Source organism: Clupea harengus, chromosome 4 (assembly GCF_900700415.2).
Source record: "Clupea harengus chromosome 4, Ch_v2.0.2, whole genome shotgun sequence".
Lineage (NCBI taxonomy): Eukaryota > Metazoa > Chordata > Actinopteri > Clupeiformes > Clupeidae > Clupea > Clupea harengus.
In genome coordinates, this window is record NC_045155.1 from 15,839,783 (window position 1) to 15,852,282 (window position 12,500).

Genomic DNA, 12,500 nt, shown 5'->3' on the forward strand with positions numbered 1-12,500 from the left:
AGAAAGAGCGATAGCAGAAGAAGGAAAGCAGAAAAGAGAGAGAGATAGATAGAGGGAAAGAGAGTGTCTTGTGCACTGGTGTGCATCTCCGTATGCTACAGTACATTTTGTATTAGGTCTGAAGCAGGTAGCTGCTTGTTAGTCAGCGTATTAGTTTAGTTACTTATTTATAATGGAGTCTGAAAATACTCTGGAATTTTGGACACTGAGTGGCAGATCCTGGACTCACTCCCCCTGTACTTTTATTATTATTTTGGTTTGCTTTGGCCGCTCTTCTCTGCCGGTTGCCGTTCCAAGAGAAAATTGAATCCCCCTTCTAATGTTCTTACCAGCCCTGCTTCGTGGAACCCCTGCCTGTCAGAGAAGTTCAAAGTGAAGAGGGATGGCGATTGCGCACGCATGTTGATTTATTTGCTCGCCCTGAAAGGAGGAGAATTATTGAATTTTGCCTTTGAAGTGCTTCAATTCCACAGAACATAATGTGCTGTGCATCCCTCAGTGGCGCTAATGAAATCCGTGGCTATATGGCTGGCCGGGAGAGTAAAGATATGATGAATGTTCATGTTTATCTGATTGCCATGATGATTGTGTGCGCTCGGAGGGCTGTTTACTGCTCACGCAGCTCATGATGGACTATGCGGGGAATAAGTGGCCTGTGTCTGTGTGTGTGTGTGTGTGTGTGTGTGTGTGTGTGTGTGTGTGTGTGTGTGTGTGTGATATCATGTTGAGTCATATCTGTGAGCCTTTGTATACCGTACATGCCATTATGTGACCTTTGGAGTTGTGTATGTGTGAGTACAGGTGTGTGTGGGTGATTGAGAATGTATGGAGTGCTATTTGATGGGGGGAGGGGGGTTGTAAATGCTGCGAGATTGGGGAATTTGTGTGAGAGCGGACTGAGGGAGTTGTAAGACACTCCTGACTTGTTTCACTGCGATTGGACTGCCGTCATTCCGTAGTGCATCACAGCCATCGGGTATTACAGGCCACCCATGATATCAATGACAAGCCTCAGCTCCTCGCCGCTCAGCGCAATTCCGGTCGGAATCCAATAAATCCGTTCCATCTGGTTCCATTGAGCCAGAATGCCCATCTATCTCATGACCGCTTCTGGGTTTTGGAAGTGTTTGTGGATCTCCACGGCCGTTGGGAACCATGTAAGACTTGGTCACCTGTCCTGGCACAGCTACCTGTGACCTTGAACCGTCTGTTGGAGCTGACCTGTGCCCCTCTTTGCTGCCTGCTCTTATGTTTGGTGTGTTTTTTGTCTCTTTTCCCCTGCAGATTCGCTCGGACAAGGACAAGTCCAATCAGATTCGCTACAGCATCACGGGGGCGGGAGCCGATCAGCCGCCCAATGAAGTGTTCCAGATTCAGCCCGTGAACGGGAAGATGTCAGTCACCAGGCCCTTGGACAGAGAGGAGCGCTCATTCTACCATGTAAGTACCTCACCTATCCAAGACATACATGCATGTGTGCATTATGATCACATCCATGTCTGCACTATGTTTACACAATGTAGAGTGACAATGATGTCCCTTGTTTATTGTCACCAGCACTTAAACAATACAGTTGTCTATGACATGTGGTACCTCCAGGTCAGAATGGTAAACAGTTAATTTAAAGAAAAACTTTATACAGGTAGATGTATCATACTGAAATCTAGAGACTACTGTATCAATCTTTGTAGGACCATGTGTGCGCACAATCACACGATTTATGTTTGGAGGTTTTCCGTCAGAGTTATAAGACATGACGTACGCACATCATACACCCCTTCTCTTCTCATAAATCAGAATGGGGGTCAGATATACCAAAAAGACTTGCGCATGAATGTCCAATCCCACAGTTATTCTTGGATAGGTCGAGACACAATTTAAAGTGGTCAGATTAGCATGTCCATCTTCCAGGTAAACCTCCCCATGGAAGGGGACTTGGAACTTGAACTTGAAATTCTCCTCCTGGAATCAGCTGCCATGTGTGTCTGTTTACAAAGCTGAAATAGGACTAATATGCTAAATAAAGCAAAGGATAAATGAATGTACTGACAACATATTCTTACCGTGGTCATGCACTTATCCATTTTGCAGTTTGTGCCGTTCACTGCTTGACCAAAGAATTAATAAATCATTCAGGCTGTTGCGCAACAACGTTTGTGTCATAGTGGAGTCGCAAATATTTTGTGTATTGATTTAAAAGAAGTTTTTTCGATTATCAAACTGATCATCCTCTCTTGCTGAAGTATTTAAATATGAGTACAGTCAATTACGTTGATTACATTATTAAAACCTGACATCGCTTCAAAACACATTTCACTGTTGGCCTACATGCTGCCAAATACATACTGTGCATCATTGTTGGTTTCTCTTTGTGTCGGCAATCTACAAATTACAAATATTGTGTGTATGTCACACCGAGGCCATGCAAAGAGGTATGCATGTTTTCCCGGCATGTATCTTTTCATAAATATCGTTTTATGTGGAGAAAAGTGCTCAGCTTGATTTTTGTGTCCGTTGATACACGTGGCCCCTTGTGTTTTATTTTTCACACCCCCCCTCCAAAAAAAAAGACCAGTCTCTCACCAAGTCCTCGGTGTTAGGGTTGGGCTTGTACTCCATTCATTATCCATTTTGGAGCTTTTAACTCGTTAAATTGATCAGCGCCTTGTCGGGAGATGATATAAACGTCACCGTCCCACAGAGGGACAGCGGGATGCCCTCGACAAAGGCCCGGCTCCCGCTGTCAATTACGAGCGTTAGCGTAGCGCACGTCGTGTTCGGAGGAGCAGGGGAGATGCGCGCACATTTGTCGGGGGCTGTCTCGGCTAATGAAAGACCTGTTTAGTCCCGTTGTGTCAGCGTGTTGTGATGCGTTCCCACTGTTTGTTTTCGCGGTGTTGATGTCAGGAGGTAGGAGGCAGAGATCTTGTTATTAAAACAAAAACATTTTCATAACATCTCAAAAGGCGATCCGGAACTTACCGCCGACAGTCTGTGACAGGACTCCCGTAACTGATTCAAACCTAACGGGGCAGCGGGTGAGAAAAGAGACATCACACGTGCTAATTAATGAACCAGGAGGACATGTAAACAAGAAATGATTTGAGAGAAGAAAAACAATACAAGACAGGGGGATGGGGGCGATACCGGTGGTAGATTGTTTGAATAACAGGAAAGGAATGAGTAAACAGAATGCCTTCTCTTCTAAGTTCTGTGTATGCTCTTAGTGAAGCTTTATGACGCTGTTGTTGTATTGCATTGCCTTAATATAAATAGAATAATATAATATATGTATAATGATAATACTGTATATAATAATATAAAATGCACAGCCATATTTTAATGTGATGTTACACATTTCCTCATTCATAACAATGGGGTTCCTAGTCTGTCCCTCCACTGGTGTGATATACGTATGTAAGTGCTAAAGTCCTGAGCTCCCCCCTTTTGTTTGTGCTTTAAATGGTTCATAATAGCATCACAGAGCAACAGTCATCCTTTCATTTGGTAATTAGTTTCCACAGTAGTCTTTTATAGGATATGTTCAGTGATGCTTGGCCACACATGCTTGTCCTGAGGAAAGAAGGAGCACAGTCCCTTTATTGATTCATTGCTTGATGTAAAATGTGTTCACCTGTTTCAATTGAACACTGCAAAAGCAGTTGAACTAGCCTTTGTCAGGCAGATCGACATGCAGAGCACTAGTACTTTAAGGCCATTGTCTTTGCCTTGAGGTCATTTCCGTCTTACTTTCCATCATTAGTGGCACCAAGGCAGACCCTCAGCAGGCAGTACTGAGTACTGAACATGCATTGCCTTTTTTTCTCTCACCATTCCCCAAAAACAAGGGGAGGTTTCGTACAAAGGTAATCATGCTAATTCTCCCTGCAGTGAGTTTATAAATGATATGTTACTGTGTCGCAGGTTTCGCCAGTATGTAATGTGGCTACGGCTGCATTTTATTATTATGGCCCCTTTGGGAGGTGCCAGAACTGACCTCAGACAGTGTCCCACAAGGCCTCCCCCTAATGGCTGTACTCATTAATGTTCATAGCTCCCCCTCTCACTCCTTCACCCCAGTCTCCCCTGTCCTCGCCACACAGGAGGCTCTAGTGTTTTTACACTCCACTGGGCCTCCACTGGGCCTCCACTGTCTGCCTCAGCCTCCAGATCACAGGGAGTTACAGGAGAGAGAGGCACTCTACCTACAGCGGAAATCTGCTCCAGGCACCGCTAACCTTTCTCTCTCTCTGCAGTCCTACCTGACAAAAAACATCTCCCTGGTCTAGGACAGGTCGGGTGGACAGAAAACTTTTCCTATTTTTTTTTTTGCCACAGCCTCTTGAGCACGCTACTTAAACCCCTGCTGGAGGTAAAGAATGGATTTGCTTGAGTGAGAGGGAGAGAGACAGAGCGGAAGAGAAAAAGAGAAAGAATGAGAGTTGAAGAGCGATTGCAGCCTCCCTGTGCCAAGAACAGTCTGTGTATTTCCTGCACCACGAGTGTTAATGTTCTGTGCTAGGTTGCTATGGATCTTGTCCCTTTCCAATCCCATGGCTTTTCTTCCTCTGGCTGCCCTGTTCAGCCTCCTATGAATAAAAGCTGAAGGAAAGAAATGATAAGATATTATAAGGAGGACTAGGCTGAGGAGTTTGATGTGTATTTTTTTTTTGGGCCGGATTTTCCAGCCTTAAACCCTGAACAGAATTCTTATTCAAAAAGAGAAGATAGAAAGAATGATGGGAAGATGAAGTAAGGTCTGCCTTAGACCATGATTACTCTTGGCTCTTTATTCTGCGATTGCGTTCCCATACTACATGTTGATGCTGGAGTGGATATTATGCAGTCAGAGATGTGGTAGGCGCTACACTATCCACCTCTCACCTGAATGAAAGGAAACAAACAAAATAAGTAAATAAATAAAAGCCCCCAAGCCCCCTCACATTCAAACTGAAGTGTCCAATCACCATACCACAGAAACACACAGTTGCTGTTATTTATCTCGATGTGCAGCCTGACGTGAAGTGGCTCAGGAGTTTGTCAGCAGTGGTGAGCACTTTGTGTTTCTCTCGTTGTATTTTTTATCACCACACCACACACACACACACACACACACACACTCTACCTCCTCCCCACTCCTCCCTTGGCCGTTTTTTTAAAGATAATAACTTTAATTCCAGCACCGAATTACATTTCCGCTTCTTTTAAACGCAGCGGTAATCTTTGACTTGTAATGTTATTGAATTACCCAGATCCTAGCGGCGTGGGCGATAACTTTCTCCGCACCAGTCAAGAGTGCCCGGGCTGCAGTCGAGCGCTGCGGATATTGGGTGCACCGGTGGATCAGACAATGTACAGAAAAAAGTAAAGTCAAATTAACCTCGACGAGACCTGCCGTTGCAATTTTCTGTGGGGGAGGAGGGCAGAAGCATGGAGAGGATATCCATCAGTTAGTGTGTGTGTGTGTGTGTGTGTGTGTGTGTGTGTGTGTGTGTGTGTGTGTGTGTGTGTGTAGTGTGTGTGTAGGAGTGTTAGGGCGGTGTGCTATTGGTGGAGCTCTGGGGCTGGGAAAGGGTGAAGCAGCTGAAACAATCTCTTTTCTGTTTCTGCTACAAAGGCCACAGCTCTGACAAGCGCTTAAGACTTCTTATCTCCCGTCTTTCGTCGTTTCCTCTCTCTCTCTCTCTCTCTCTCTCTCTCTCTCGCTTTCTGTCTTCTTCACAAGTTCACGGTCTGGTCCTGGTGAACATATAGGATTTTATACAATAGTTAGATCCGGTTGAATGATTTATTCATTTATTTATTAACGAGTGAAGATATGGAACAACCTCACTGGGCCTTTACTGTTAGTAATCAGAGAATGAATACACAAAATCGAAATTAACGAAATAAAACATAATCTGGTGTCTTCAAACTGAATTAATCAGTAGTTGAACTGCTGTATAAAAGCAATATGACACGAGTGAGAATCGGGTTGGTAAAGGATATCCTCACAACCTTCGGCCTCATGCCGATTACCGAAACACAGCCACGAGGACATCCTTCACCAAACCCCATTCTCACTCGTGTCATATATCTTAAATGAAAGAATGAAAGAAATGAAATGAAAGAAGACTGTGTGTGAGGCTACAACCTGCTGAAACGTGGTGGTGGATCATACTGAAACCTTCCACTGACAAGGCTGGCATAGTTTCAAAAATCCACAGACACTTAACAAAAGCTCCATACACGACTACTTTGAGCTTCATATTAATGGTGCATGGGATTTGTTTCGAGGTATGAGTAATGTTCATCCTCATGCAAGCAACGTTTTCTCATGGCCACCTCCAGACTGTATTTGTAATACCCACCTGGCTCTGCAAGGCTCTCCTTGAGTTTGAACCAAGAAGTGCTTCAAAGAGGGAGCTACGGTGACAGCCATGCTAGCAGGTGTCTGTTAACCGAAGTACGTGGATGAGTAGCAATGCCATAAGGGCAAGAGCTAAGAGGTTGTGAAGTAGCAGTGTCTGAGTTGGTGGGAAAGAGTTTGAGGGAAGGGGTGAAATCTTGAGTGGAGAAAAGGTTCTTGAGTTTCACGTTCCCTGGGTCTACTTGGACTCCTGGGAGTATCCTTTCCAGTTCACAAGACCTTTTTTCCTTATTCAAGTGATGAATCGGCTCCGGACTTCTTTTCTTGCCTCTTGATGTTATCTCAGGTTGGCCTTCTCAAAAATGTTATGACTAATATAAAAATGCTCAATAGGCAACAGGCATCAGGGTATTGATGAATAAATCATTTGGTATTGATTCATACCTCATACCTGCTTTGTCTTAGAAGTCTTTGTGGTTTCCGTGATCAGAGCTATCGGTTTCCGCTGTCAGATGTTCGACGTTCCAGGCAAAGACAGAGGGGATGTTATTTATGGAGTGATATTGTGGTCGTTTAGGCTCATGTATATTTTCTGCTCTTTATTCAAACATTTTGTTTTCATTTTTCGTGTCGCGGGAGCAGTGGCTTCCTGTCGAGTCCTCCTTCAGAAGTATTGATTTCAGCGTTAATGCGATGCCAAAACTTTGTAGTGGAATCCAAGATTCATTAGAGAGGCCGGTGGTTCTGCAACAGCAGATTCTCAATACTGTTGTTTGTATTGAGAGAGAGAGAGATAGACAGAGGACAGAGAGAGAGAGAACAGCAAGGTCAGAGTTAACAAGCCACAGAGAAAATTTGGAAATCCCTCAGAAATGTGTAAAACTCCGGCCAGTGTTTGAGTTTTACAGGTTTTGTATAATATACATTTAATTAGGTGAAAAATGTATTAAAGTCCTTAACTTCTTTTTACTGTGACATTATGTGGTTTGGTTATTAGAACTGCAGGAAAGATATATCATAAAGATGATCTTCCTAACAAAAAAGCTCATTAATTGCATATTTTAAGAGGCTGTCAGTAAAGAGGTGAAGTATTATGTGATGGTTTATGTGACAGGGGTTTCATTTTATTATTGTGGTGATTTTTCATGTATTATGGGTTTGGCTTGTTTGCCAGCAGAGCTGCAGCAGCACATGCCTGAAGTCATCCACTGAGTTAGAGCCACTGACATAGGCACTTAAAGCCTTGTGTGTGTGTGTGTGTGTGTGTGTGTGTGTGTCTGTGTCTGTGTTGACCTTTGAGTATAAGTTTTAATTTGTCATGCAGTGCGCAATAGCTTTGTATAAGCATTGTATATTTGCAATTGGGCCTGCATACGTGTATGTGTGTGTGTTTGTTTGGAGTGTGTGTGTGTGTGTGTGTGTGTGTGTGTGTGTGTGTGTGTGTGTGTCTGTGTGTACACGCAGACAGTTCCCACAGATGGAGAGATCCTTTGTTTATTAGAAAGCAGATTCAGCCGGGCTTAGTGGGGAGCCTAGGGAGGGGCCGCTGTAGTCCGAGCCCCCGCCAGCCTCCAGTGTGTGTGTCCTCCTCTCCCGCTCTGACGAGCACAAGTCAAACTGGCACATCACACAGGCCTGTGTGCGCACGCCGGAGCCAATGTCAGAGCAGGCCCTCTCTCCTTCTGCTCCCCTCTCTGCTCAAACAAAACAATGTGACCACAACATATGACCAGAACTAACTGATGGGAAAGTGTGCGTGTGCGTGTGCGTGTGCGTGTGCGTGCGTGTGCGTGCGCGTGTGCGTGTGCGTGCACCTGTGTCAGTGATCTATTTAAATGTAAGTTTACATTTACATTTGTTTTCATGCTATATACAAAAAGCTATCAGGCCTCTGTGTTTTGGGTGCATGTAGGTATGTAGCCTAAAGGCAATTGACTATCTACTCCACATTTTTGGAGCGTATATGTTAATCAGTGCATATATGCCTCAGAGCATGAACAGCACTGTCATTTGCCCGCTTGTGTTGCTGTCTGTCAATGTGAGCCTTGACATAATCCTCTCTCTCTCTCTCTCTCTCTCTCTCTCTCTCTCTCTCTCTCTGTCCACCCAGCTGCGAGCGCATGCAGTGGACATGAATGGCATCCAGGTGGAGACGCCCATCGACCTCTACATCAACGTCATCGACATGAATGACAACCGGCCCGAGTTCCAGAACCAGGTCTACAACGGCTCAGTACCAGAGAACGCCAGACCAGGTAACAATAACCACAAGAGAGAGAGAGAGGGACCAAGGGGACAGAAAGAGAGAAAAAAGACAAAAAGATAAGAGGGGAACAGAGAGAGTGAGAGGGGGATACACAAAGAGAGGGAGAGAGGGAGACACAAAGATGGCTCAGTACCAGAAAAAACCACCAGAGCAGGTAACAACAATCACAAGAGTTAGAGAGAGAGACCAAGGAAAGAGGGGACAGAAAGAGAGATGGAAGAAAAAAGACAAAAACATAAAAGAGACAAAGAAAGAGAGTGAAACACAGATGGGAATGGAGTGATGAAGGGAGGAAACACTTCAAAGCGCGGTGGGGAGGGCAGAACGGAGGTGATCTGTTGAGAGATTAGAGGCTTTATCAGGAGCAGCTGAGAGAGCCTGTCCCAGGCGTCTCCCACTCCCTTATTAACTGCAGCTACTCAAATAGAAGGCTGTTTGTTATCTCCTAATTAGCACTTCACACTTGGCCACTGGAAAATACATGGGCTTTAAATGTATTCTAAATGGTGTGATCAGCCATCAAGAGGAACAAGTGTGTAGGAATGAAGGGGAACAAAGTGAGAGAGGGAGAGAAGGTATGTATGTATGTATGTATGAAGGGGTGCAGTTAGGTTTGCCCCTGGTGTAATTGGCGTCATATGGAGGCCTATGCAGAGGCCTGTTTGGGGGCCTGCGTACACAAGGCTGCATTGTGTTGTCCGCCCCCCTTAGCCAGCGCCTCAAAATCTGGTGCTGTGTTTCGACCCCCCACAGCAGGTCCCACGCCCCACAGTGGGCAGGTGAGCGTGCAGGAATGAGGAATCCTGGGAAACTGGAGGAGAGGTCTTCGCCTCCAGGGGTGGGGCTGCCAAGCACGCGGACACACCTAAAACACATATAGCTTGATTTCCACCGCTCCCTGACATTCTGCCCGGGGTTCCAGTGAGACCCCTCGGCCTCCAGCTCCGAGGGCAGTGCTGATGGACAGCCAGGGCTGGAGTCAGCACTGAGGGGGGTTTGCTCCCCTGGCCTCGTGCCCCTCGGCTCCCTGCTGCACCAGGCCCAGGGCCAGGGCCCCTCAGACTTGCCCTCTGCAGGTCTGCTTTAAGCAGTCATTCCCATAAAGCTCATAACATGAGGGTATAATGTTTTGTTTTGATTCACATTTCAAACTGACCACGAAAGGAATATATTTCATCTGAAGTTATGCCTTCCACGAATCATGAATCAGAAGAGGATGACCTTGGTATGGCTGATAATAATTTATTAGTCGAGTTTCACTACAAAGAAATGTATCAGGAACCAAAACATTGCACATTATGTGTTTATATGAGTGGCTATGTGTCAGAACTCTAGACTATAACAACCATCTACTTAATTATTTTCAGTCTATGCTTGCAGTCAAAAGAGACCATACAATCTGCGTATTATCCATCTCTACATGCCTTTATTCATGAAATGAGCGTAGAGGAATTTGTTCATTCCCATTTTCACAGTGAAATGTGAGATAGAGTGAGATATTTTTATAGTTAAATGTGTGATGGAGATAACAAGTAAAAAAATATTCTCCCCGCCATCTGTTGTCTGACTACATGGTGATGAGCTTAAACAGTCCAAACTTGTGCTTTTTCTCTAATTGACTGCATTAGGCAATGAGTGCTCATTAGGCTAAACTAACCCAGAAGCACTGCAAATTCATGTCAGATTGCACTCCTTCACAAACACATTTGGTCTTTCTCTCACTCTCTCTCGCTCTTTTTTCCCTCTCACTCCCCTTTTCTCTTTTTCTCTCTTTGACACCTTCTGCCTTCCTGTCTTGGCTCTCTTCTGAACCTTTGTGTGTCTGTGTTGTGTGTGTGTGTGTGTGCGTGTGTGTTGAGGAGTGTGTGGAAGGATCTGTGGACATCTGGGGGAAGTAAAGTTATTTTGTGAACTTGTTGTTTTGGTACTGGGAGGCTGCGGTGGGATAATGATCTCTGTCAAGGCGCAGACTGTTGCATCATGGATGATGAAATTGGTTCTTATGGCACTCAGAAGTGCTGTGGATAGGAAATGCATGTGTGTGTGTGTGTGTGTGTGGAGTGTGTGCGTGTGTGTGTGTGTGCGTGCGTGCGTGTTCTTTCACACTTTACCCTGTACTTTGTGTTCTCTATTCACTAATGACCTATCTCATCCCATGCGCCTCTAAGATAATTGGGTTTAAACTTTTAAGTGCAAACTCAACACGTTTTTTTTTCACTCCTCCTTCCTCCTAAGTTGCCATTTTTGTTTCCTCTCCATAGTTATTCACAGTCACACTCTTCTTCCTCTGCTATTTATCATCCTCAAGACTATAAAAAGAACAGAAAAGAACCACTGACAGTGAGCACATCTGGATAAGATACAAGCATGGGCCCCATCCCTTTTGCATTTTAGATTTCCTTTCAGCTCACCGACTTATCTTCCCCCTGTCATGAAGACGTGTTTACATAAGGTCTGGATAGGTGTAAAAATGGTCTTAAAGAATAGCTCCGCACTGTCTGTTTCTTAAGGCATGCACGGAAGCCTTTATGGAAAGAGCAGCGCTGGGAAAAGACAGATGACAGCATGAAAGGGGGATTTTGAAAGAGAGCAAAGACAAAGGCAGAGGAGAACTTTCTGTGAGTGTTTGAGATGGTGGCGGGTGGTGCAGGGGGAGGCAGGGGAGTCGTCCCTTGTGCTAAGGTATTATAGTGGGGCTCACTGCTGAAGAGCACAGTGACCCCTGGTGGAGGAGGTGTTCACTGCAGTGTTCTCTCCCTCGCACACTCTTATCAGACTTCTCAGTTTACTCAGTGTGGTGAGAGTCGATATTTCTCTGGCTTGATGGAATATCATTTTGGATCTTCCTCAAGTCAGTCAGTGTAAACATTAGATTTTACCTTTTTACTTCCTTTTTTGAAATTGTTTTAGTTTTTCTTAGAGACTGAAGAAAGGCACAGATATATAGGCGGTGGGTCTGGGGTGTGTGATTGGACATTGAGGATTAAATGTAGCATGGTGAAAATGATGGAAGTGAGGTGTAATTTTACAGCCTCTGGTTTTTATGAGCTCCTGTGCCAAGGAAGACTAGGACAGATGAGCTGGGAATCCTGCCCAGTGCAGTAGGCTGCTCCTCACCCCAGATTCACCTGTGCTAGACTCTAGACACACACACACACACTCACACACACTCACACAAACAAATTAATTGAATTGAATTACTCAGAGCACATGCATGGTCTTAGCACAAACAGAGCTTTGGTCGAAACTGATTATATTAGATGTATACATTTATTCACATACACGCGCGCACACACACACACACAAATGGATCATCAGCGTTAGTCCAAAGTGTTGAGTTCTTGGAGTTTCAGAGTGTGGCCTTGACTGCGAGTGTTGCGTGACTCACGAGTCTGCGGTGGACAAAAAAAAAGAGAAACCGTTTTGAATTTTGAGCCCCAGTGGTTTCAGTGGAAAGCCAATTACAGAGCTGAATTAGTTTCCAAATTAAAGAGTCATTTGAGGGACCGGGGACCTAATCCCGTCAGGCACGGTACAGGACGCCCATACAAAAGGTCCCCATTAAGCTCAGCTAAGAGGCCTGTTTAATGAAATTAACACAGGGGACATACACACCAGCACGGACGTCGTGCAGGCATCTCACACACGATCGCCTCCGACAGAGGGGTGACCGTCATCACAGACGTGTCTTTCATCCCCCCTTTCTCTCTCTCTCTCTCTCTCTGAAACTCTCTCCGTAACTCTCTTTGCATGTAATGCTCTCATCTCCTCTCTCTTTCTGTCTCTCTGTCTCTCCACTCTCCTCGGGCAGTAGACAAATCTTGCTTTGAGACTTAATGAACTTTGAAATAGAAGTTGCAGTTACAATTATCCACAGTCCAACTA

General features: G+C 44.9%; 1 protein-coding gene across 1 annotated transcript in view; it reads left to right on the top strand.

Annotated features, from left to right (window-relative positions):
• Positions 1 to 12,500, top strand: part of LOC105898953 (cadherin-4-like) — a 276,557-nt gene that overhangs the window by 221,492 nt on the left and 42,565 nt on the right. The window contains exons 6-7 of the mRNA XM_012826062.3: positions 1,285 to 1,440; positions 8,460 to 8,604. Coding sequence (XP_012681516.3) covers positions 1,285 to 1,440; positions 8,460 to 8,604 — 301 coding nt within the window. The remainder of the gene's footprint in view (positions 1 to 1,284; positions 1,441 to 8,459; positions 8,605 to 12,500) is intronic.